This window comes from Panthera onca, chromosome E1 (assembly GCF_046562875.1).
Source record: "Panthera onca isolate mPanOnc1 chromosome E1, mPanOnc1 haplotype 2, whole genome shotgun sequence".
In the NCBI taxonomy this organism is placed as follows: domain Eukaryota; kingdom Metazoa; phylum Chordata; class Mammalia; order Carnivora; family Felidae; genus Panthera; species Panthera onca.
The window spans coordinates 54,854,884-54,880,318 of NC_138352.1; the positions used below are offsets into that span (position 1 = coordinate 54,854,884).

A 25,435-nucleotide genomic window follows, 5' to 3' on the forward strand; every position below is an offset into this window, starting at 1 on the left:
AGGACCCGCCCCCCCCACTTTCCCTGTCCCCCAAAGAACTACAGGTCCAGAGAGTATGCAGCATTTATTACAAAGCCAGGAGATACAAATGTCCCAGGGCAGGAGGGTACAGTCACAGCACCTCAGACACAGGACAAGGTGCAAACACAGACAAACCTGATGGGGGGGGGGGCTCCCAACCCCAAACACCTAGGTTGCAAGGGAGTCTAGCCTCCTCACCTCCTCCCCGATCTGATCTATGTACACTGGAGGGGAAACAGGTGGGCAGGAATCTGGTGGGGTCTGCCCTTCAGGGGGCAGTCCACTGCCCTCGCGGGACGGAGCAGAGGTCAGAGCCTACAGGCTTCTGTCTTCTTGTGCTTTTAGATGCCTCTGTCGCTCTTTCTTGACTCTGCCTCAGCTGGGGGTGGGGAGGGGACTGGAGGGCTGCTGGCCTTTGGCACAATCTGGGGTCTGTGCTTGTCTGAGGTTAGCCCCACTCCGCCACTCCACGGCACTCCAGGCCCCCAGATGGGACTTTCCTCCCAGCCTTGCTAGTCAGAGTTTCGGGGTGGGGTGGGGGGCAGGGGCAGAACGGGGTGAAGCAGTTCACATTGCTAAAGCCACGGTGGAATTTCAAGGGCTGAGGCTGAGGCCTCCCGTGGCCCGAATCTTCTCTTCCACAAGATAATGATGCAAAGGCCACACACACAGGGAAAAAAAGAAAATGGCAGAACTATCTATTCTTTGCACAAAGTTTCCACTGCAAGAGGAGGAGGTAAGGGAGATGCCATCTTCACAACCCACTCACTCCTCAGAACCAGGGGATAGACTGCATTTGTAAAAGGCACTGTCTTAGCAAGTCTCTGGACATTCAACAATGGGGGGGGGGGCGGTGCTGGTGGGGCCGGACAACAGCCAAAATGGGGAAAGAGAGAGGGTAGACCCCGTTCACAGCCGGCTGGAGTTGTGCCTAAAGCTTTGGGGGCTGGTGGGGCTCCCCCAACACCCCATCTGCCTTGGGAAACAGGATGATGGAGTAGAGCTTTACTGAGCCTCAAGTGGCCCTTCGAGTCCACCGCCAGACGCCCCCAAAATAAGAGCAGGGCAAATTACACAAGACCCCCTAAAACTGAACACTCCACCCCCCCACACATACACACACACATAAAGTTTGTTTCCTGTGGCATTTAAATTAATCTGGTTGGTCCATAGAAAATAAGTATGTATATTTGGTTTTTCCTATGTACATATATATATAGATTTATTTATAAAACCCGCCCCCCACCCCTAAGGCGGGAGGAGCTGGGGCAAGTAGAAGAGGTGGAAAAGGGGCCCAGAAAAAGTGGAGGGGTGGAGAGGCATGGCTGGAAAAGGAGGGAGAGGGTCCCTTTCCTCAAGTTAAGGGGGGCACAGGAGCTCCGTTGACAGTCATCTTGCGCCCCCTGCTGGTGGAAGATGGTGTCTGCAGGCAGTTCGAGGTACCCCCGTTGGCAGCTGTGGTGGCCCCACTGGCTGTCGCAGGGGGAGTAGGGGAGGTAGGGTGGGTAGCCGGGGGCCCGTGGGAGCTGGGAGAGCCATGGCAGGGGGTGGCTGGGCTGGGAAGGGAGGAGGAGGTGGCTGGCAGGGTGGCAGGGCTGGGAGCCTTGTCGCTGACTGACTCACACTCAGATGCCCCGCTGGTGTTGGTGCCCTCCGAGGGGGTGGGTGCTGTGGGCAAGGTGAGCCGCTTGCAGGCCGGCTGGACCCGATACTTGAGGGGGAGAGGGCCATTCTGCAGGGAGAGGGGGCAGAGAGGCAGTGAAGGGGAGGGTGTCGGGAGAAAGAGGCCACCCAGGAAGCTACCCAACCCTCACCCCACAGGGCCCAGATAGAGGAACGGGGCCCGGGCCTTGGAGAGGAGCAGATAGGCAAACAAGACTGACCAAGCAAGGCCAGAGATACAGGGGCACACAAAGACCCAGAGAGGCAGACAGAACGTCCAAGGCCAGAGACCGGAGAGGAGAGAGGCTGGAAGGCAGGAAGCAGCATCCGCTCCTCCACGGCCACCCGACCCTGCTTTCTGCCCCAAATCAAGGCATGTCATCTGCCAAAGGGTCCTTTTTCCCTTTAGAGTGTGGGAGGCCATCATCAGAAGATGGCCGGAAGCGGCCGGCCTACTGTGGCAGACCACCCTGGACATGCCCAGCTCATGGGACAAGGCATGAACCGTGATTACTGGTCACTATGTGGTCACTGTGGCCACAGACCAATGCCAGACCCTGCAGGGCTCCCCTCCCGGCCCTGTCCCCGCCCTGCACCCTCCCGCCCAGCTCACCCGCCGCCAGGGATAGATGTAGGCTATATCCATGAGAGTGTAGTACTCCTTCAGTGGCTCATCCTCGTATAGAACCTCCACCTGGAGGAGGAGATGGAGAACACCATTACCCGGTTCGGGTTCAAGGCTCCAGCCATTTGGCAGAGAGGCTCCTAGCTAGGGGTGGGAAGTGGGGCAATGGGGAGGAGGGACTTGCAGGTGTTCCCTTACTACTTTGGGGTTTTGTGGTGGGTTTGACTTCCCGGTCATGCTTGTCCCAACCGAACTCCAGACCACCAGACGGAGAAGGAAGGATCCAGAGAAGATACCCACATCATTAACAACCCCTGCCTCCCGCCATCCACACAGCTGTCTGAATCCCTCAATCTCTGGCAGGTCCTCCAGAGACAAGGGGGGGGGGGGGGGGCAAAGAAAAAGCCCAGGTGAGAAAGATCTCGCAGAGCACTGGCTCTTGCCCAGGCTGCAGTGGAATGACCCTGGACGCGTTAAAAAAACACATGCTTGGGGCAGCTGGGTGGCTCAGTCGGTTGAGCGTCCGACTTCAACTCAAGTCATGATCTCACCGCTCATGAGTTCAAGCCCCCTATCAGGCTCTGTGAGGACAACTCGGAGCCTGGAGCCTGCTTCAGATTCTGCACCCCTCTCTCTGTCCCTCCCCCCACGCACGCTCTGTGTCTCTCCCTCTCAAAAATAAACATTAACAAAAAATTAAAAAAAAAAAAAAAAACAACAACACATGCTTGGATCTCACCAGAGATTCTGATTTAATTGGTATGACATGAGTCAAGTTTTAAAGCCTCCCACACGATTCTGATCTGCAGCAAAGTTTGGGATCCGTTGTCCTAGAGCCTTGATACCCAAAGTGTGGTACACAGACCAGTAGTATTGGCAACACCTGGGAACCTGCTAGAAATGCAGAACCTATCTATGCTTTAACAAGATCTTTAGAGAACCAGTGACGTATTCGAATTCGAGAAGTGCTGTCCAAGACCTCCAGTGGAATTTCAGACTGGCCTTCCTTCAGCTAGGTGGCCCCAGACAACCCCCTATATTTCTGCACACATACCTCTGGCACAGTTCTGAACATGCAAGCATGCACATGTACACACATATGCGCGCGCACACACACACACACACATACACGTACACTCCGTCTTGGTTCCCGTGCATCTCTGCACACTGGCTTCAACGGACAAAGACTACTCCACCCTAATCTTGGTTTCAATTACCCTTCTACTCAGCTCAATTACACAACCACGCAGGTCCTCGTGTCACCCAGCCTGCTCAGAACAGTGGCTGGGATGCACAGATTGCCAGATGCAGCCACACAACAGGCACTCAGTTTCTGAGAGGGCCCAGGGACTCACCTTGTATTTGCTGGGCACATCCATCTTGTTGCGAAGAAACTTGGCGAGATGCATGACGGTCATGGCTGCTGGGCATTGCAGGAACCGCACCCCTGTCTGCTGAGGGAGAAGCACCCAAGGGCTGGGGTCCACCCCAGGCACGCTCTCCCAGTCCGCATCCCACCCCTAGGCAGGTCCCCAGCACTCACCTTCTCCTTGTCCCCATCCCCATTCTCCAGAGGACCTTTCTTTTCCTCCCGGTCCCTGGGGGAGGAGAAACAATGAAGCTAGGGAAACCCTGAAGCAGGCAGGATCCCCCAACACACACAGCCAGAAGACCTTCCTGGAGACACCTTCTCCTGCTAGGGGAAGGGGGCCAGGGTGGGAGAGAGGGGCGACCCAACCTAGGACCCCCAAAACCAGGCGTGGCTCAGACTTGCCTGACACCTTCATAGAACTCGATGGAGAGGCTGACAATCTCGTTGTCGCTCAGAGCTCCCTTCTCCTGCTCTAGGACCTCGCCGCGGTCCTCGTTGGAGCCGTTGGGGACTGCAGAAGGAGAGAGAGCTGAGGGGCTGGCCTAGGACGGGGACAGGAGCCCCACCAAGGACCCTGGATCTCACAGCTCGGGGGGTGGGGAGCGCAACCATCCCCTGGGCCGGGGCGGTGACGCAGTGGCACGTGCAGGGCGGACAGCCCGGGGCGGCACCGCCCGCTCAGGGGAACAGGCAAGCGAACACACTCACCTTCGGTCAGGGGGTATGCTGCATAGAAATCCCGCCGTCGTTTCATCTCATCTGGAAGAGGAAAGCAGGGTGAGGATGGAGCACCAGGCAGGGAAGCGTGGGGCTGTGGGCAGGATGAAGCGGGGGGAGATACCTTTAAAAAGCCCAGGGACCAGTTTATAGACGATGTCTTGCAGGGTTTTGTCCGATCTGGAAAAAGCACGGAGTCCCGTCAGCAACCACCTCACCCTGCTCTCCCCAGCCAGGAACCCTTATTCCCACCTCCCCTCCTTAGATCCGGGGCACAGGCACCAGGGTCCCCAGAGGCCCGGTCTTTACCCCTCCAGTACTTCTCAGCCTAGACAAGCCGGATACGACACAGAGGGAGGGGGAGGGGCCTTGCGTCGACGCCCTGTGCTTCTCCCCCACCTGCCACCTTGGCTACAGGATGCAAAGAGGGCTGAGGGACAGAGGGCAGATGACCCAGAGAGTCGGCGCGGGCGGGAGGGACAGCGCCGGGCCCACCTGATGCTCAGCAGCGGCCTGGTTTTGTGGACCTGCACATCGCACATGGGGCAGTACTTGTTGGTCTCCAGGTAGCGCACGATGCAGGTTTTGCAGACTTGGGGGTGGGGGGTGGAGAAAGAAAGGAGAGTCAGAGCCCCCTTCGTAATCCAGGACCAGCCCCCGATGGCCTCTGCTCAGATTCAGGTATCCCTTCCTCTCCACCTTGTCCCCGCAGCTCAGCCCATTCAAAGGCTCAACGTGGTCCTGGTCTCACCCCTCCTCCGTCCTTGGGGGAGGAGGGGCCGTGGGAGTGCGTGCGTGCGGGTGTCAGGCCAGTGTCATGTACCAAGCAGAAGGGGCGCCCCAAGTCCGATGGAGTACAAAACAACAGCCCGCCTGCTGGACACCTCCCAGGGTCCTGGACCTCTGCCACCGAGCCCAGTGGGCACGTGAGGGGGCACGTGCATCTTCGGGGGCTGCAGCTCCAGCCAGAGGATGGAGGAGGGAACCGAGGGGTCAGGTAGGTGAAAGCTCCCGAAATAAACCTCCAGGCTGACCCCTCCAGTCTCCCCCCTGCCCCTCAGGAGTCTCTCTGCGGCCAGGGACCGCCACGGGGTGCACGGACGCGCGTGCTCTCCAGGGCAGGGCCTTGTGCTCTGCCCTCCCCAGGCAGTGCCCCTCCGACCTGGCCAAAGACTGCCCGTCCTGAGCAGCGGCCCCTCTGCCCAACTCACAGGAATGCAAGCACTCCACGATGGTGGTGGCGTCGATGAAGTACCCCCCGCAGAGGGCACACATGAGGTGAGGGTTCAGCTCTGTGATTTTGATCCGTGTGGTCCGATGCATGATGCCGGGGTGGGGGGCAGGGGGCCTGGGGAGCGTCACCCTGAGAAATGAAAGTGGGATCAGAAACCCAGAGGCCCAAGAGCCCCTCCCACAGTCCACACCACCCAACGTCTGTCCCGAAGCCCAAGGCTTTTGCTCTCTGCCTCCGAGGCCAGACTGGCTACGTGCATGGGGTTGGCTCCTCCTGGCCCCTCTTGAGTATTCACCAGGTAAGGGGGCTCTGGAGATGCGTGCCACCTTGAGCGACACCATCGGGCTCCATCTCAAGAGCAGGAGGAAAGATGAAGTTAGACCAACTCTCCAGAGGAGGCAGGAAAATTGAAGAGAACAGAGTTTTTCAAAATGTCCCTGATCCCAATCCACATTCACTGAAGTGAATGCTAGGAACTGAGGACACTTAGACCCCCCCTCTACCCAGGTGCAAGGCCCCTGCCTCGGTCTTTCTACTCCATCCTCCCCTCCTTCCACCCCATCACCCTTCCCCCAGGAAGGCAGTCCCGGAAACACTGTGGCCACAGGATACCCTAGGTTTAGAGGGAGCACCCCACCATCTCGTCCTTCTAGCTCTACATCCAGACTGGGCCCGGAGTGCTCCCTGGAGGTCCACCATATGCTGGCCATGCAGGTTCCAGGCCTGGCGCTCAGGCAGGAAACACGGAGGATGGTCCTTACGCGCCCGAAGTTGGGAGCACGCAGCTCCAGCCTGACCCCAGCCCCGACCCTGCAGGTAGTGGCAAAGAGCCTGGGCAAAAAAGACTGCTCTTGCCCCTTCTGCGCAGTCCCCGCTGGACGGCCCACCGTGCAAGTCCCCCGGTCCCACACGCAGTCCGGGACCTCCCTCCCAGGCACGCACAGCAATTTCTCCACGTGGACACTGCTGCCACGCCGGCTGCCTGTCCCCAGGCTGTCCAGTGACACACCACAGGCTCTCAGAGATATGCCCGCCAAAGCTGGGCAGAAAGTTCTCTCTGCAGCAGCCCCGAGCACCCAGCCAGGCCTTGGCAGGGACCTGGGAGGTCAGTCAGAGCCCAACTCTGAATTGGCTGATATGCCTAACTTCTCGGTATAAAAACCAAACCTGCACCTAGAAGGGAAGGCTCCTCCCTCCCTCCCTCCTCTTTCCCAGAGTAAAAGCCCAAGGCGTGGGGCTTGGGAGAGTGGCCAAGCCCCAATGACTCCTTCACAACATACACCCTTCTCTCCTTTCCAGAAAGATTTCTAAAGCCACCATATTGGGTTTTCTAGGACCAGAAATTCACAGCCAGGATCAACAGTTTCTATAGAGACCCCAGGATGAGTTTGGCCAGGACCCAAACAGCCAACAGAGGCTGGCCAGAGACCCAAAGAGATGGAGAGACAGACACAAAGGCCACACGCGGGAGAGACACCAAGTCTGCAGGGCAGACAGGGGACCAAGCAAGCCCAGAGAGCCAGCGGAGACACAGCGGCCTAAGGAAGGAAAGGGGCTCCTGTCCCAAGGAGGGCGGCCTAGGCCAGCCTCCCTGCAAGGGTTCCCCCCTTAACAATTACGCAGAAGGCTTGCTGGCTACTCCACTGTTTGGTCGTTTCCATAGTAACCCTGTCCCTGGCAAGATGCCCAAATATTATTACAACCATCCAGAGGAGAGAACAAACTCCAAGTGGCTGTGTCGCTGAGTGTGTGTAATATCCATTGGATGTGTACGTGATGTCTGGGCTTCCAAAACTACTTTGTACGACTGCTTGACCTGTGCATGCGTGCGTGCGTGCGTGTGTGTGTATCCAAATGAACCTTTGTGTGCATGCACAGACAGAAACAACACATTCTGGTCGATGCTGGTTGCTATCGGCGCATCTCACACCCGGCTGTGTCTCTCCCTCTCACGTACGCACACGTACGTACACACAAACACACAGGCGCTTCCCACTGCCTCAGTCACCTCATTCACACACTGGCTGCATTTGCACAACACACACTGGCTCTTAAGAACTTCCATGCAGTTCCTGCCAGGTAGACTGTGGCCTCAACACGCAGGAGTTCCTAGGCAAGGGGCCGTGACCTTTACCCTCTCACTTCCGCGAGCATTTGTGAGAATTCGGACCAAGATCATCTCTCAAGCTCCTTTCTAGATGCGCGGGAGAAGGAAGGAGCTGTGGAGCTGACTGTATAGAAATATTCCTCCTTGTCTGGTGTAAGAGCAGGCCCCCCTCGCCCCGCACTCCCAGCTCCCCCCACCCTATCCCCAGGGGCCTCAGACTGCTACCTCTGGGGCTGGGGGTGGGGACAAGCACTGATTGGCTCCTCACCTGATTGCCATGGTTACCTGCAGGGCCCTGCCAGCAGGTGCCAAGAACAACTGTAAACAGGAGCTTGGTTCCCCCACTGTGCGCCCCCCACACCTGACACCCAATTCCTTCCCAGCTGCAACTGGCGGGTGTATCGTGGGAAGGAGAGGGAAGAGGGGTGACGGTGGCTGGACTTCTGGCTGTCATCACGTTAGGGAAGAGGTTGGGAGATGGGAAACAGCGTGAGGGAGAAAGACAGAGAAGTTCTGTGAAGCAGAAAAGGGAGCCAAGGGCCATTTGGAAGTGGCCTCTGTGGAGCTCTGGGGACCTTAACAGGTCAGTCCCACCGACACCACCACAGCGGACCTGTGCCCTGTCCCCCATGCCCAACTGCAGCCAAGTCATTCAACACCTTTTGTCCCCAAACCACTGTTCTTTGCAAGGGCATGATGGCTGGGCAGCCCATCCTGGCCCCTGGGGATCCGGGTCTTGGCCACAGTGGAAAGAAAGGAGCCTGGGTCAGCACCCAGCGCCAGCTCCTCCTTGCCATTCAAGCCTGACCTTTGTCTTTCCTCTTCTTCAAAGCCCCTACTAATTAGAGACCACCCCCATCTCTCCATTCTAGCCAGTCTTTTTCTGGAAGCTCTCTGCACTATAGGGCTCTCTTGTTTTTGTTTTGCGTTGTTTTGATTTTCTTCTGCAAAACAGGCTGTCTTTGATAACCCAGAGGTCTCTGCTCCTTCAGATGCCCCACGACAGCATTCTCTGCTCTGCCTTTCCTGCACATGAAATTAGCCCCACTCCCCACTAGAAAATCACCAGGTCTTAGGAAAAGTCACTCAAGGTCACATGCAGACACCTAGAACTGCGGAAGTAGAAGGGATCTTAGAAGGCGTCTTGTCCAATCCTTTCATTTTCCAGATGAAGAAATTCGGAAAGAAGTGACTTAGCTAAGGTCATGCAGTAACGCAGTGGCAGTCCTAGGAGTAGAATCTGCCTGGCTCCTGTTCCAGTGCTCTCTACACACTGGCACCCAGGCCAGGCTCCCCTCTCATCTAAGAAACCAATAAGCCTGGCCTGACTCCATCCAGGCAGGTGGAAGGCAGAAGGACTCCAGGTTCCTTAGAAGACTGCTCAGTGAGCCTTCTGGGGGAGGTCAGAGTCTGGCCCAAACATGACCATCAGCACACATTCTCACCTTGAAGCAGGAAGAGGGACAGAGACTAATTGCCTCACCCCACTTCCACGGAACAGTTAGAGAAACTGAGGCTCCACGGGAGCACAGTGAGCCAGAATGTACTAGGTACATTCCTCTGGTAGCTGTGTGGGTCCAACTGCACAAGCTCTGTGTATTTGTGTATGGAGGGGGAGCACAGGGGTCCGCCTGGGGACAATGTCGACCTCTCAATGTTCCCTGATCCTTGACCCTGGGACCTGCCCCTCCTTGCCAGCGGCGTCAAAAACATCCTCTAGTCTCCTGAAGCCGGGCTCATTGTCCCCTCTCTGCTCTCCCCCCTCAGCTTCCTAAGATCAAACAAAGACAAAACCCAAAATATACACCCAGAGCTACACATTGCCGAATATACACAGAGGCACACAAAGCCAGACACACCCCCTCCATCTCTCTCACACAACACACAAGGCCAGACAGACACTACACACACACACACACACACACACACACACACACACACACACACACACACACCAGGCCAGACACACCCCATCACACATACAGCCAGACCAGAGCCAGGCCCACACTTGCCAGATGTATAAGCCACCCCCACCCACCCCAGCAGCACACCGTCTGACATCCCTGCCTGAAACCAGAGCTGGAAATATACACTAACCTTTTGTGCATCCCCGGTCCACCCAGGATAAATTATAACATAAGTCTTCCAGCAACAAAGGCAGTGCAGCTCCCAACCTCCACTCGGGGGGCCAGAGGCTGGAGGAGTAGGGTGGGCATCTGACCTGCACAAAGATGTAGCCTCTTCCTGTTCAGGCTGTCTCCATTTCCATGGCAACAGCTCCATCAACCTAGACCTCTCAGGCAAGGCCAGGGGCAGCAGAGAGCCCCCCCCCCCCGCCCTCCTGCCCACCCCCAAAGACTCCAACTTGAACTCCACTCAAGCCACACAGGGTGGATACTGAGTCCCAGGTCTCACCTGGGGTCTGTTTCCGGCCTCATTCCAAAGACAGCTCTAAGGCCACAACCTCCAACTCCAAACCAGGGAGCCCCTGGGAAAACCTCCCTACCCAAAAGCTGCAACAGAGCTGGCTTTATGCTCCTTCTCCAAGTACTAACACCTTGGAACAGAGTGGAGACGGGGAGAAGAAGAGAAATGAGAGTTTCAGGAACAGATACAAACTGCGAGAGGCCCAGAGAAGGAGGCATCAGAAGACAGCGGGAGACAACCAGGAGACAGACCCCCTACTTCCCCCCCTCTCGCCCCCCCAAGCAACAGGGAGCTCAGGAGAGACTGAGGCATATATACGTATGGTGGGGGTTCTTCTAAGAGACAAAGACCAGGAAGAAGCGCGGGGTAACACTTCCACGGTATTTACAGGCAAATCCACCACCCCCAGGCCTCTTCCTTCCCCACCTCAAGCCATCCGAAGCAATTCTGGGCAGATGGGGGCAGTGGGGGAGGGGGAGAGGCATGCCTAGGCCCACTGTGGAGACAGGAGGGGCAGGGGTGTCTGCTGGCCAAGAGGTCCCGCCCCCTCAGAGCTAGAGGAAGGAGGGCCGGGGGAGGGAGGGGGCAGCCCGGCTCCTCGGTGGAAGAGGGGCCAGTCGGTCAGACCCCTCCTGCCTCCGCTGGCGATGGGAAATATCGCGATAACTCTCCCCCCTTCTCCCTTCTACTCCCTCCTCCCGGGCTTCCCCCGGAGCCTGGGTCAGAGGATCAGGGACCTCAGTTACCGGGTGGCCGTTCCTACCTTCCCTAGAGTCAAACTTTCGGCGGAGCCCAAGGAGGGGTGTTCCGGAGAAAGAGGCTCTGCCCGGGTGGTTCGGGGAGGGGGCGGGGCGCCCAGTCCGGGGCTGGGGGGAAAGGGACCCGCTGGGGGAGGTGCCCGAGAGGCCGGGGACCCGGGCATGGAGGAGCGCCCTCCCCCGGCCCCGCAGCGATCAAAAAGGCATGTCGCTTTCCTCCCGGTCTCAAGTCCCTGCGCGTCCACGACGCCCCAGTGCCCACGGAAGAAGCAGAGAGCGACCCCTCCCCAGACCGAAAGGGGTAGTGGGGCAGGGCCAGAGGCCGCTCTGGCTCGTGGGGCGGGCGAGGGGGGCAGAGATCCGGCCCCGCGCGCAGCCCACAGCCCTGGTGGCTGCCTCGGACCCTCCCCCTCGCTACCTCAGGAGCAGGTCTGCGAGGGGGCTGCGGCACAAAGAGGTGGTGGTCGAGGGAGACGCCAAATCGCTAAAAGGGGGAATCCATTTCGGCCATCTTGGAAGGGAGGAAAGGGAAAAGGGGAGAGAAAAGGGAGAAAGAAAGGCGGACGGGGCGAGCTAGGATAGGGGCTGGCGGGGTGGGGCGGGGACGCGAGAAGCAGGCCCGGTTCGGAGTCTCCCCCTCCCGCAGGGGTGTGTAAGGAGGGATGCACCGGCCCCCCAGCCCCGTTCCAGTTGCGGAGAAGGAAAGGACAGGGAGTCTGCCTCCACTTACCTGGGTTCGGGGTCCGGTGGGTCTCGGGGAGGGGGGGATGGGAGGGAGGGAGGGAAGGGGGGGGAGGGGGGCCGCAGCCGTGTCGCTCGCTCTGGCGGCGGGAGGGGAGAAACCTACGGTAAGAAAGGAGTTTGTGAAAGCGGCTTGGGGTGGGAGGGAGAGAGGGGAGGGGAGGGGACGGAGGGGGGAGGGGAGGGACCGGGGCTGGGGGGGTACAAAATGGCTTTTTTTCCTCCAGACAAGAGTAGGTCCCGCCCACTACTCACCCACGTGACCTCATTCCTTCAGGGTGTTTGCGGAGAGGGGAAGAGGAGGAGGGGGAGAGGCTAACGCGGCTGCCCCCACACCGGGTGCCGGGCCCCCTAAACGAGGACGCGACCTCGCTCTTCCCAAACAGACCCTGACCCTGGAGGATGTATCCTCCTCTCTGTTAACCTCTGCAGTTAACCCTCCCCCCCCCCAAGTTGTGTGTGTGCCCCCCAACCCCCTGACCCTGCGATCCCCGCCCCTAAGCTGGGGCGCCTGGAAAATGGTGAAATGAGGGGGACCGGGCTGAGATGTGGTTCGTTCTGCAGTCCTACACGGCCTAGACCAAAGGGCGCTGGGTTCCGGCGGGGGGACTCGACACCTCCGGCCACGCGTCCAGGGTATTTTCATTCACTCTAAGTGACACTCCCTTAAAATTAACAACTGCAACGGTGGGAAGAGAGCGTGTCCTCCCCACCCCCCTGGCCCCTCTCGGCGGCGGGATCACTGGCTCTAAAACGCCACCGCCCGGGACCCAGCCAGGGCGCCCGGGGGAAGCGAACTGCCGGGGGACGGAGGGAGAGGCCGAGGGGGTAGTCTGAGTGTGTGTGTGGGGGGGGGGGGGGGCGGTTTGCTGGGGTGGAGGCTGGCGCCTCCCGCGTGCTCGAGCGGAGAAGAATGGAACGTAACCTGGGCTGGGAGACCATCAGAAGACCGGGACTCACTCCCGGTCCGGGACACAATAACCCGCTCGAATGCAAGAGGCCCGACCGGACTAGAAAACCAGGCGCCGGGGCCCGAAAGCGGGCCCGCGCTTTTTCTCCTCCCCTGCGCTGCTTCCCGCATTTTTCGCCGGGGCGCTCCGAGCTCTGCGCGGTTGGTGCGCCTCCCTCGCCCCGGCGGCGGGAGGAGCCGGGCGAGCGCAAAGGCGGCTGGTGCCAGTCCGCCTCCGACCGTCGCTCCCGGCTCCTCCCAGCGCTCGGGCTCCCGTCCCCAGTGGCTCCCGCTGGGAGGGGAAAACGAAGAGGGAGGCTTGGAAAGGCAGGGAGGAGCGGCTGAGGCTGGCGCCGGGAAAGCCAATCGATACTCCGTTACGGCGACGACCCGGGCCCTGCCTCATTAGGACGGTCGATTCGCTTATTCGTTATTCAAGATTTATTAGAGATGGTCACCGGGTCTGTCCCTCCAGAGAGCTTGATTATCCGGCCAGAAGGGCCATTAAGTGCACTGGCGGTGGGTGGCTCGAGTTAGGAAATTAGGAGACAAATATTCCGCAAGCTTCGTAGCGCCTGCCTCCTGCTTCCTTAAGCGCTCGCAGCTCAGGCCGCCCCGAAGCCGGGCCCCCTGGACTGAATGCCTTCACCCTTTGGCCGGCGACAAGGAGACCTGCGGACATTGGCCGCCAAGTGACCTCAGAAGCTTCAGCCTTCAGCCCACAGCAGCCAAATGGGGGCGGAGAGGAAGAGGATGGGCGGGAGAGATTTCCTCTTGGAGGGGGTGCTCTGAGAACCCGCGGGAGAAGATGCGGGGAGGGGTTAGAGAGCCCGGTCACCTACTCCCCTGTCCTTACGCGGGAATACCAGGAGTTTGCTGCCCCTCTTGGAAAGGGGGCTTTTGGCATGGACACACCCACTGTCCCCAGGGCAAGTGGGTCGACAGCAACCTGAATTCTGCCAGGGAAGACTCGCGCATCCTCTACTGCCCCCCAGTTGCCTTGTGGGGAGGGGAGTGCAGCAGGGAGTGTCACTCCTTTCCTGCTAAAAGATTCATGGGGCAAGAAAAACCTGTAGGGGCTTCCCGAAGACCTCCATCCTACACACGATCCACAGGGGCACTTGGGCTGCCTTCCAAGTGTGTGTACCGGAGGGTGGTGGTGGTGGGGGACAGGTATCAGCCAGGAGGAGGAGGGCTGGTAAATCCACACTTTGGTCCTTTCATCCCGGAGTGTTGCAGCTAGGGGGCCCATCACACTCACGCGGGTCCATCCACTCCTTCCTCAGAGAGTTATTAAGCGTCAGTCACTAGCAAACCACAAGACAGAGGGATGAACACCCCATTACTCACTAAAACTTCGTTTTAATCGTTTCCATCCTGGGCAACCAGTCCCCACCTCCCTGGCCTTTCTGACTTATCAGGAGAACTTTCTGAGAGCCAATCTTTCTCACATGTGAAGCTCTCTGGTCTCTTGACAAGGAAACACCTGTCATGTACCAATGTGAAATACTGTACTAGGTACTGGAGACCTAAAGCTGATGAGCCATGCTTTAGCCTGCAAGGAGCTCACGGCCCAGTGGGTTTACATAGCCTGTCCCATTAGCTTCCATGGCACTGGGTATCCCTCCAGGTTGCCCGCACCAGCCCTGTGAGCACCTGGTAAGGGTGGGTAAGCACTGGGGAAGGTTTTCACAAGAGGTGTCCTTTGGGCCCAATCTTGAGGAGAAGCCAGATATCCAAGAGAACTGCCCGAGTCCTTTGCTTAGCTCTTCATCCTGGAACGTGCCTCCGGCTGCCATTAGGTGCCAATGCTTCCCCTGCATTCTGTGCTAGTTGTACGACCTCACAGGGGTCTCTAGCTGACGACTTCTCATCAGAAGAATCACTGTGTCTGGCACAGACTAGAAGCCTCCAGAGGGCAGGAACCCTGGGAAATCTAATTAATTATTTCTGGCACATGCCAAGAGCTACTGTGAAATTAAGATCCCCTAGAAGATGATGACAAAGGCAGGAGAGGGTGGCTCCTCTAGTGACTTTATGACTGTCTTTGCCTCTGTGTCCTTCGCTCCTTCTCTCTCCCCAAGACAATGTCGTTTGTCAGTTTCTGCTTCTATTTCTCCTTCTCTGCCCCACTGCTCTGTATTTCTAGAAAAAACAGTTTTGTTGTTGTTGTTTTCCTTTTTTGGAGGCTTCGCATATGAACTGCTTCTCTTTTCCCTCCATTTTCTTGGTGTCTTCCTTCCACTCACCGCACCTATTTCCCTGTCATCTCCCTTTTCTGTCTCTCTGTATCACCACTCTGTTGTCTCTCACAGCTCTGTATCTCACCTCTGTTGCTTCACCCCACAATTTCTCCCTGCCTTTGTCTCTGGCGCCCCTTTCTTCCCTTCCAAACATAATATTTCGAGAGGGTAACATCGATTGAGGCAGACAATGGAAAACTGTCCCACCTCCACTGTAAATTCATTCTTAATCCTACGAAAAATGCAACCTGAAACGTATTGCACAGCGAGACAAAAACCTCTCTTTGCCTTTCCTGCAATCCAGCCTGGGGGCGGGGTGGGAGGTAGGCGGTGGAGGAAAGTGCTGGAGAAATAATCCCATCATTGACTGAACATCAAGGAATTTTCAATCACAATGACCCTCTGACTTGCTATAGATAAAAACATCTGCCGTTTCAAAACGGAATTTGGCATCTTAGATGTTGGGAGGATACCGCTTAGGTTTTTCTTTTAGTAGAGGGGGGAGAAAAAAAGGCAGCGTCCCTGGGTGGGCTCGAACCACCAACCTTTCGGTTAACAGCCGAACGCGCTAACCGATTGCGCCACAGAGACTGCGACAACTGCCAGCGTGGCGGTGAGCCGAGTCAATGGGAGTGAGCCTATGACGGCGCAGGAATCCAACGGAAACCCTGCAATCGGGCGAAAGCAGTCAGGCCCTGGGGAGAAAGGGAAAGGTCCCAATCAAGGAAAGGGAGGAGGAGGGACCTTTACGTCCCTCCTTTATTGGTTCTGGGAGGGGTAGTCGCTGGCTTCCTCTGGATCGCTCTTAGGGGAAGATAAGAAGATGGAAAAGCCCGAAACGTCCTTTTTTTAGGGTGACCTGGGTCTTGGGGATACGTGGGGAGGGGGGGTCTCAAAAAGTATAACCACCTTTGGTCTCCAAATCTCCCCTTTGAACCTGAACCCCTGCAGCCGCAGCCCATCCGCGACGCCCTCCCTTTGTCCCTCCCCCTCGAAACATTAACTATGTACTGAATCGGCGCCTCCTAAAGACCAGGCACCGTTCTAGGCCAGCGAATGTGCAGAGCCTAGCATAGTACCTGGCACATAAGAGACGGAAGGATTTCTGGAAAGAATAAATGAAACAAGCTAGCGTAATACACCCGAGCCACACGGCGCGATCGCAACACCGTGGTCCTTCAGCTGGGACCGCAGCCCCTATGCTGGGCTTCACCAGCCCACGTGCACACAGGTCCCAGCCCAGGTCCTCCGAGCCGGGAGTCCCGGTCCACCGCGATCCCAGCTTGCACCGCGGCGCCAGGCTCTTCCGCACTCAACAGTGACTTTTCACTTTCCGCCTTCCCATTCTCGGTTTTGGCTTCTCAACCAAACTCCGGTTCTGATGACTGACAGATAGGCACAGCCAGTAGGAAGTCAAAATGTCCCGGAAGGGTCGGCCTTTGGGCGGAGAGAGAAAAGGCAGCAAGAGTGGTTGTGCAGTGGGGGGCCTCAGCCGGTTGAGTGGAATTGTGGCGATTGCAGGTCCCAGTACGCCGCAGTCATGGTGAGATGGGGAGCGAGGAGAAGGGACGCGGGGTAGGGATTGAAGAACGGGGAGGGGGCACGGGAGCTTTGGGAGGCGGAGAGGGCCTGGTGGTCGTTTGAAGGGAAGCCGACCGCGGTGAGGACCAGGGGTTCGAAGGCGGCTCCCCGCAGCTGCACAGCGCTAATGTCACAGCTGGGCTTCGGGGTGTCCAGGCGCCTCCAGAGGGGAGGACGGTGCACATAGGAGCCTTCGGATCAGGGGCTGCGCCGGGGGCTCTGGCCGCATTTGGCCCGTCACGCTGAGTTCCTCCGCTCTGTCTGCCGCAGTCTATTATGTCCTATAACGGAGGGGCCGTCATGGCCATGAAGGGGAAGAACTGTGTGGCCATCGCTGCCGACAGGCGCTTCGGGATCCAGGCCCAGATGGTGACCACGGACTTCCAGAAGATCTTTCCCATGGGCGATCGGCTGTACATAGGCCTGGCCGGACTGGCCACCGATGTCCAGACTGTGTAAGTGTCGGGGGTCCCCGCCCACACGCAGGCCTCTTCTTGGACTAGCCTTGCCTGGTGTCTTGAGTGGCCCAGGTATCAGTCATCTACCAAACAGCACCAGTGAATCAGAGACTTTGCCGGACACACCGTAAGCCATAAAGAATTGTATCCTAGCCAGCTTTCACCAGCATTTACTCATTTTCTCTGCACGGAGCACCTTACATGCAGGGACTCATTTAAACCGCTTAAGTACATTACCATGCTGCCGTCCCGTTTTGCAGATGAAAAAACTGAAGGTCTTAGAGTATCTTGCCCAAGGTGCAAGTTGATGCATGTCACTCAGGATCTCAATGCAGGTCTTCCTGGGGCTTGTGCTCAGTCCCGAAATAACTTCAGGTCTAGTTGGGAAAGGGATACAGAAAGATACCTGATCCAAGATGAGTGCATATTAACTGCTAGATTCCTCATCTAGTGGATAGAAGCCCTGTGATTTAAGAGGAAGAGGAGTCTGGGAGATGAAAGAGGTAGCTATTATGTTGGTCCAAAAGGAAAAAAAAAAAAAAAGGTATGAGGGTTATTGTCCTAATGGGATGGTAGTGATGGGAAAGGAAAGGAAGGCATTTCTGAGAGTGTAGCAGCCTTAGTGGCTGCTTGGATATTGTGAGGCCAAAGAGTCATTCACTGAGGGTGGGCTCTGTGTCTTTTTCATCTGTTACTAGTGTCTAGATTACTACTTGGCATATAGGTGATCCAGAAATGTCTTAAAGATGATTTTTGATTTGAGCGTGTTGACCGAAATCCAGAAATTCGGGCGGGCTAGTTTTAGGGGAAGGTGATGACTGATTTTTGACACCAATTTTGAAGGGACGAGGCGACCTAAGGAACATCTTTCGGGCAGTTGGGAACTTGAAATCGTATCTCGGGGCTAGAGAGGCATCGGTGATCTTTTAAACCTCTGGGAACAGATTTTGGACAGAATATATAGAGGAGAAAAATTAGCTGCCGTTCGAGAGCTGAACTGTACATTTAGTGGTGGGGGAAGACGAGAGGCCGGAGGAAAAGGATCAGGCTAGGGTTTCAAGAGGGAAGATGTCACAAGTGGCAGGTCCTGCAGGAAGCTGGTGGCCCAAAGAACAGCAGTTCCTGGACTTAGTTCTTAGAAGATCAAGAGACTACTTCACTAATGTGGGTGGAAGTTGGTCAGAACGTTTTCTCTCGTTTCCGTCGAAGCTCCCTAAGTCTCAAGAACACGTGACTTGGAAATGCTTCCTTCTGGCATCAGGGCAACAGCTTCAAGTTGCCGTCACTGTAAAGGCCTCCATCAGCCTTCCTCTCCGCCCCTCACACCGTTTCCTTTTCTTCTGGAGGCTTTCTCACCGCCTTTGTAGGCTTGTAGGAGGTAACTGCTAATTTTGCAAGGCCTCAGTTTCCTCACCTGTAAGAGAAGCTCAGGTTGTGTCTAAGGCTCTTTGTTCTGGCGTCCTTTGACCCACTCAGCAGCTTTGCTTCTGGCATTGGTCTGCTCCTCCTCCCTGCCGGGGCCTGTCCTGGGCTCAGAGCTGTGGCGCTGGAGGCCGTGTGGCCTTTGTTGGGCAAGTCTGAAACGTGGACATGAGGCCGGACTTCTGGTGAGAAAATCACCGGGAGAGGAAGAGAGGAGTCTTGCTTGGCAAGGGTGGCGATTGTGTGTTTCCCTACGTACCTCCTGCCCTCCGCAGAGTGGACACTCGGGCACCTTCAGGAGTGACGTCCTAACTCCTTTCTCCTCCTGTCACAGTGCCCAGCGCCTCAAGTTCCGGCTGAACCTGTATGAGCTGAAGGAAGGTCGGCAGATCAAGCCTTACACCCTCATGAGCATGGTGGCCAACCTCTTGTATGAGAAACGGTGAGTGGAAGTGTAGCCCGGGACTTTGTGGCCACGTGGTCATGGCTGGAGGATGATTCCTCCTCCTCCCTCTCCTATTTCTTATTTGCAGGGTGATAACCCTGTTTTATGGGTCTGTTTTCTGTGGGCCTGACGACCAACCAGGAAAGAAAGGGCTACTTCAGAAGAAGGCAGGGATCGCACACAGCAGACAAACTTGCTTCCAGGCAGCAGAATTGACCCCACCAAAGTGTGCCCTAGAGTCTCGGGACCTAGGAATTGGGTACCTGAATTTTTGTCCGTTTTCTTTGAAGACTTTGTGACGAGGAAAGCAGAGGCCTAGCTCTAGAATCCAGTGCAGAAGCTGGGATGGAAGCAAAGGAGAGCCCCCCAGGGACTTTCCTTTTCTCTTTTTTTCTTTCTGTTAAATTTTTTTACTGTTTATTTATTTTTGAGAGAGAGAGAGAGAGACAGAGTGCGAGCAGGGGAGTGGCAGAGAGAGAGGGAGACACAGAATCCGAAGCAGGCTCCAGGCTCTGAGCTGTCAGCACAGAGCCCAACATGGGGCTCGAACCCACAAACCGTGAGATCATGACGTGAGCTGAAGTCGGACGCTTAACCCACTGAGCCACCCAGGCACCCCCCACAGGGACTTTTCTACTCATCTCTGGGCACAACTGGGTAGCAAAATGACAAGTGGAGTTCTTTTTTTTTCCCCTTTTATTTCTTTTTAAATCATTTAGTTTGAAATAATTTTGAACTTTATGGAAAAGTCACAGAAGTACTCTTTAGCTTTCAAAGCTGAGTCGTTGCCATGTTCATACCTGGATCAATACTGTTGCCTTTGTAGTATTAAAAAGCTAAAAACTGTAAGAAAGGTTACCTTTTTTTAGGTGTATTTTAATATCCTCAGCTGTGAATTGTCTGCCGCGTGTAACCGTGTTTATCAAAATCCCAAATTGAAAAAGGTTTAAATGATTTTTGTCTTAAGTTTTTATTTAAGTAATCTCTACACCTAACGTGGGGCTCAAACTCACAACCCCAAGATCAAGAGTAGCACGCCACTCTGATTGAGGCAGCTAGGTGCTCCTTAGATGACTTTTTAGAGTGTGGTGCCTGGGTGAGCCCAGTTGTTTAAGTGTTCGACTTCGGCTCAGGTCATGATCTCACATTTTGTGGGTTTGAGCCCCACATCAGGCTCTGTGCTGACGGCTCGGAGCCTGGAGCCTGCTTGGGATTCTGTGTCTCCCTTTCTCTCTGCCCCTCCCCCGCTCACGCTCTGTCTCTCCAAAGTGAATAAATGTTAAAAAAAAAAAATTAAACTTTATTTTACAGAGAGCAGGGAGAAGGGGCAGAGGGGGAGAGGGAGACTCTTAAGCAGGCTCCATACTCAGCGCAGAGCCCAGTGAAGGGCTCGATCCCATGACCCCGGGATCATGACCTGAGCCAGATTCGAGAGTTGGATGTTCAACGGATTGCACCACCCAGGTGCCCCTAAACAATTTTTTAAACTGATTGTAGGTGGGGGAAATCTCTTTCACACCTGTGAAAATTACCTCACATTTAAGTATATGAATAATGGCTCATGTTTCTGTTTTTGTTTTTTTAGAATGTTTATGTATTTGTTTTGAGAGAGAGAGTAGGGGAGGGGCAGAGAGAGAGAGAGAGAGAGAGAAAGAATCCCAAGTAGACTCCGTACCGTCAGCACAGAACAAGCAAACTTTACACCCAGCACGGGGCTTGAACTCACAACCAAGGTAGTGAGTTCAAGCCCCGTGCTGGGTACAGAGATTACTTAAAATCAGTAAGTAAACTTAAGAAAGAAAAGAGTCACATGCTCTACTGACTGAGCCAGTGCCCCATCGTGTTTACTGGAAATAAAAATACGGGGGCACCTGGCTGGCTCAGGCGGTAGAGCACGCGGCTCTTGGTCTCAGGGTCATGAGTCCGCGTCCCATGCTGGGCGTAGAGGTAACTTAAAACAATCTTTTAACAAGAAAAAGAAAACTACAGGATTTTTGAGGCTGACCTGGTAAGTCCTAGCTTCTCAGCTAACCGGGAGCGTTCTGTACAAGCCCACCTGAAGTCAGGGATTTTCTAGCAGGATAGACTCATTCTGTGATTTGCAAACTTGAGCAGTGGACAGAACCTTTTTTTTTTTTTTTTTTTAGAATTATTTCTTACGGAGCTATAATTTAAGGTCATGCTCTCAGGTATTACTGAGAGCCAATATAAGCCATGGGTAAATAAAGACAAGATGGGGCGAGTGGGTGGTTCAGTCAGTTAAGTGTCCGACTCTTGATTTCGGCTCAGATCATCATCTCAGTTCGTGAGATCTAGCTCGATGTTGGTCTCTGCACTGTCAGCGGGGAGTCTGCTCGGGATTCTCTCTCTTTCCCTCTCTCTCTGCCCCACCCCTGCTCATGCTTGCTCTCTCTCTCTCTCTCAAAACAAATACATAAACATTTTTTTTTTTTAATGTTTATTTATTTTTGAGACAGAGAGAGACAGAGCATGAACAGGGGAGGGGCAGAGAGAGAGGGAGACACAGAATCCGAAATGGGCTCCAGGCTCCGAGCTGTCAGCACAGAGCCCGACGCGGGTCTCGAACTCACAGACCGTGAGATTATGACCTGAGCTGAAGTCGGATGCCCAACCGACTGAGCCACCCAGGTGCCCCAAACATTTTTTAAAAATAAACATAAGACATCTTTACTTACTATTTTTATTGAGAATAACAGCCATTAGCTTTTGCGGTTTTTTTTTTTTTTTTTTTTTTTGGTTCAATGTTTATTTTTGAGAGAGAGAGAGACACACAGTATGAGTGGGGGAGGGGCAGAGAGAGAGTGAGACACAGAACCTGAAGCAGGCTCTAGGCTCTGGGCTGAAACTCACAAACTGCAAGATCATGACCTGACCCGAAGTCGGATGCTTAACTGACTGAGCCCCCCAGGTGTCCCACCTTTTGAGTATTTTAAGATAGATTTCTGAGATTAATTCTACTCAGAGCTCAGGGTCTAGGACAAGTGTCTGATAATCTCCTATTTCCTATAGGCAGACAACGAAAATAACCCAGCTTCCTGAGTATCCTTCTTTGCCTTGTCTGCCAAGAGACTCAGAACAAAACTTTGTGTTCAGTCTGGGTGTCTTGTTATTGTTTTAAGGATTTTTATTTTTTAGTGTGTTTCCTATAAACTGCTTCAAGTCCGTTTTCAAAAGGAGTGGAGGTATAGGTAGATACACGAATAGAGAATTGAATGGTGGTAGGACTTTGGTGAGGATAGGGAAGAGTAGAAGAAATCAGAATTCCCAGAACTAGGAAGTGGAAGAGAGGGTCGGGGGGGCGGAGGCTATGAAGGCAGGTGTCAGGGAAAAGAAGTCTTAAAGCACTGTCAGATGCCAGGAGGTGGGGAAGGGTGAATCAAAGCTGTCCCTATGGGAGGCACCTGGCTGGCTGAGTCAGTAGAGCATGTGACTCTTAGAGTCTTGAGGGGCGCCTGGGTGGCTCTGTCGGTTAAGCGACCGACTTTGGCTCGGGTCGTGATCTCACAGTTTGTGAGTTCGAGCCCCGCGTCGGGCTCTGTGCTGGCAGCTTGGAGCCTGGAGCCTGCTTCGGGTTCTGTGTCTCCCTCCCTCCTTCTCTCTCTCTCTCTCTCTCTCTCTGCCCCTCTCCCACTCATGCTCGCTTGCTCTCTCAAAAATAAATAAACATTAAAAAAAAAAAAAGTCTTCTGGGTAGGTCTGAACAAGAAGGCGATTGTTCTTGAGTCCTGGTTTCTCTCTGCTCCTGGCCTGCACAGGTTTGGCCCCTACTATACAGAGCCAGTCATCGCCGGGTTGGACCCGAAGACCTTCAAGCCCTTCATCTGCTCCCTAGACCTCATCGGCTGCCCCATGGTGACTGACGACTTTGTGGTCAGCGGCACCTGCTCTGAACAAATGTATGGGATGTGCGAGTCCCTCTGGGAGCCCAACATGGTGAGTTGGTGGCATGGAGTGGGGCCGGGCTCTGAGGTGTCCACCCCTTGGCCATCGGGGAAAAATGTGTTTATGTGGCACACGATGAAGAGCGTGACGCAGGTAGGAGAGAGCCACAGCTGCTTGGCCTCGGGACGGTGTCCAGAAACGGCCGGGCCTTGGTGCGGGCTGGCTCCAGGGAGAACAGCATCTGTCAGGAGACCCCGGTCAGATATTTGCCGCAACAGCGGATGGTTCCTTACCTTGGAGTAACTCCTTACGGGCTTTCCACACCCGTTCGTTGAACAAACATTTAACAAGATGTAGGGTCACAGCCGAGGCGGGTCAGCGGAATGGGCTCTGGAGCCGGGTTGTCTGGGTTGGAAACCTGGATCCACCCGTCACTTAGTTATGTTCTCAGGTATGTCACTTTGTCTCTTTGTGCCTCCATTACCTCGGCTGTAGAATGGGGATAACAGCGTAGTCTACCTTAGGAGGGGCAGTGTGAGGAAAACACATGAAGACTGGAACGGTCCCTGACGGGAAGGGTTGGCTGTTGTGCCAGCTCTGCCGGGCCCCTCTGGCCTGTCTTCAAGGGCTCACTGCAGTCTGGTGAAGCAAGACAGACCCCCAAATGCGTGTTAAAATGCAGTTTGCCAGGATGAGAGGAAACAAAAGGTCTGATTGGCGGAAGAAACAGCCTGTGCCAAGGTACCAGAGGGGCGAGTATGTTCGGTGATGAGAGAGCTTGCTGTGGCTGCTCTGTGGGGGGAGATGATGGCTGCGACTTCAAAAAGCCTTGAATGCCGTTCCAGGGTCTGAACTTTTCCCCGGTACCTGATGTCAAAGGTAGGTAGGAACCGGAACCCGCAGGTAGATGCCGTAGGCTCTCGTGCTCGCCTGCAGGCGGCGCTGAGTGAGGCCTGAGCAAAGATCGTCAGGGGAGGGGCAGGGGTGCCTCTGGCGTCTAGAGCACTTGGTCATTTCAACCAGAAGTGAGGGAGGTGGAGACAATGAGGGTGTCTTGAGTTTTCTCACTAAGCCAACCAAGATGGAGGACGTAGGAGAAGGAGAAGGTTTGGGGGGCTGGCGAGTGGGTTGACGGTTGGACAGATCGAGTTTTGAGGTACCTGTGTGACACCCAGGAGGAGAGCCCGTAGACAACTCCTAAAGCACGTGGAAATCAAATAGGGATTCTCCCCATTTTACAGAAGGGGGATTGAACTTAGCGAAGGAACATGTGACTTGTCCAAGGTCACACTGCTGGTTAGTAGAGGCAGTTCAGGGCTTCGCTTTCCCTTACGTAATCTGCTTCCTTCTGAGCAGCCGAGGGGGCTTCCCACATCCCGGGAACCGTCCCTCACTTCAGGCGTGAGGGTGGCCAGAGTTGGGGATCTTGAGCCTAGAAAAGAGAGAGTTAAAGGGTTCAACCAAGTTAGGGTCTGAGGCTTCTGCTTGTTGGCAGGATCCAGAACACCTGTTTGAAACCATCTCACAAGCCATGCTGAATGCCGTGGATCGGGATGCAGTGTCAGGCATGGGAGTCATTGTCCACGTCATGTGAGTACGAGCTGGAAAAAGTCTAGAAGCTTTGCGTACACCTGCCTCTCCCCTCCCCCACAAACACCCCATCTTCCCATCCCCCTGATCAGGAGTGAGGGAGGAAAGGTGCTTGTGGCAGGCTTGGGATAGCAGAAATCCATGCTTCTCCAAGGGTGGCGGCAAGGAGCGTCTTGCGGTTCCCCTGGCCTCTGTCAGGTGAGGCTCCATGACCCTGAGTTTCCTCCCTACTTGCTCACAGTAGGAAGTGTCCCCAAAGTCTCAGGGACCTGTGTGGGGATGAGCCACAGCAGCGCTACTGCAGACTGGTCAGGACTCTAGGTGACTCCCTCCTCTCCCAACTCCCGCCTCTGGGTGACATTCTGAGCCACGACTGGCTGGTGCTCCGGGCGCTGGGAATGATTTTCCAGCCCCAGCCAGCTCCCTAACTGCCATCCCCTTTCCTCTCGTCTGGAGCTGTCACCAGGAACCCGAATGGATGAAGTAGATGTCCTCCCGACAGCTTTCCTTGGGCACATCCCCAAATAAGCATTTGGACCCTTTAGTTATGGGGTAGCTTGCTCAATTATCACGAAAAACAGACTGGGGCTGATAGCAGACAATTCACCCTCGGGCCCTTGTATGTTCCTTGGGATGAAACGTCCTTCCTAAATGACTGGTCCTCTGGGCCTGGGGGAGCTCCTGCCCTTCTTCGGCCAGCTGTGCAGTCAGGCCGTCCTCTTACTCTTGGTGGTCCCAGCCCTGGAGAGCTGTCACTAGTCTCCTGTCTTTCCCCCCTTCCTCATCCCAGGCTGAGCAGACAGGCTAAGGTTAGTGGAACATGAGCAAGACAGTCAAACCTAGAATTGGCTGGACAGCTCCGTTCTGCAGTCTAGAATGGCGTAGATGTTTTGTGACTTTTCTCCCTCTGCAGTGAGAAGGACAGGATTACCACCAGGACACTGAAGGCCCGCATGGACTAACCCTCTGTTCTCAGAGCCTACTTTTTTTTTTTTTTTTTTTTTTTTTAAATAAAATAGTTTTTTTCTTTCACTTCTGCTTCTCTGTCTTTGGGACTTTTACCCGAGATCTTTGATCCCCGCTAGGCACTTACAGATAGCTCCTCAGGGTGTAGCTCAGCCCTTGGGTTTTCTTCTGGACTTGGCAGCCAACTCTACCGGTACACCAGCGGGGAGAACAT

At 55.2% G+C, this 25,435-nt stretch overlaps 2 protein-coding genes and 1 non-coding gene across 10 annotated transcripts; 1 reads left to right on the top strand and 2 right to left on the bottom strand.

The window, feature by feature from the left end:
• Positions 1-49: 49 nt before the first annotated feature.
• Positions 50-11,824, bottom strand: PCGF2 (polycomb group ring finger 2). Of its 8 annotated transcripts, none has more exons than XM_078437215.2 (11): positions 11,654-11,824; positions 5,609-11,031; positions 4,893-4,989; positions 4,522-4,577; positions 4,389-4,439; positions 4,083-4,191; positions 3,852-3,906; positions 3,664-3,762; positions 2,297-2,377; positions 1,645-1,753; positions 50-1,444 (listed from the first exon to the last, which is right to left on the bottom strand). In XM_078437215.2, the coding sequence occupies exons 2-11, from the start codon at positions 6,339-6,341 to the stop codon at positions 1,248-1,250; spliced, it is 1,587 nt and encodes a 528-aa protein (XP_078293341.2). In that variant the 5' UTR covers positions 6,342-11,031; positions 11,654-11,824; the 3' UTR covers positions 50-1,247. The 8 variants fall into 8 exon arrangements, with proteins under 8 accessions (XP_078293341.2, XP_078293345.1, XP_078293343.1 ...); XM_078437219.2 differs by having other exon boundaries at positions 1,169-1,753; positions 5,609-5,760; positions 5,927-5,982; positions 11,654-11,820; XM_078437217.2 differs by lacking the exon at positions 11,654-11,824 and having other exon boundaries at positions 1,169-1,753; positions 5,609-5,760; positions 5,927-5,982; positions 10,929-11,616.
• A 3,549-nt stretch (positions 11,825-15,373) lies between these two features.
• Positions 15,374-15,447, bottom strand: TRNAN-GUU (transfer RNA asparagine (anticodon GUU)). The gene has a single exon. It is a non-coding gene; the product is annotated as a tRNA-Asn (tRNA).
• Positions 15,448-16,268: 821 nt separating this feature from the next.
• PSMB3 (proteasome 20S subunit beta 3) lies at positions 16,269-25,258 on the top strand. The gene is made up of 6 exons (XM_060646230.3): positions 16,269-16,399; positions 16,708-16,892; positions 18,652-18,759; positions 22,539-22,716; positions 24,161-24,255; positions 25,169-25,258. Exons 1-6 carry the CDS (start codon positions 16,397-16,399, stop codon positions 25,215-25,217), a joined length of 618 nt encoding a protein of 205 aa, XP_060502213.1. The 5' UTR covers positions 16,269-16,396; the 3' UTR covers positions 25,218-25,258.
• The last annotated feature ends 177 nt before the right edge of the window (positions 25,259-25,435 follow it).

Bases quoted from the DNA above. Each gene is read 5' to 3' on its own strand.
- PCGF2 (XM_078437214.2), bottom strand. From the start codon at position 6,341: ATGGCCAGCATATGGTGGACCTCCAGGGAGCACTCCGGGCCCAGTCTG. The intron at 4,192-4,388 runs GTGAGTGTGTTC...CTCCTTCTGCAG, and splicing joins AGCATACCCCCTGACCGAAG to TCCCCAACGGCTCCAACGAG. The intron at 3,907-4,082 runs GCAAGTCTGAGC...CTCCTCCCCCAG, and splicing joins GAGTTCTATGAAGGTGTCAG to GGACCGGGAGGAAAAGAAAG.
- PSMB3 (XM_060646230.3), top strand. The intron at 16,893-18,651 runs GTAAGTGTCGGG...CTCCTGTCACAG, and splicing joins GCCACCGATGTCCAGACTGT to TGCCCAGCGCCTCAAGTTCC. The intron at 22,717-24,160 runs GTGAGTTGGTGG...GCTTGTTGGCAG, and splicing joins CCCTCTGGGAGCCCAACATG to GATCCAGAACACCTGTTTGA.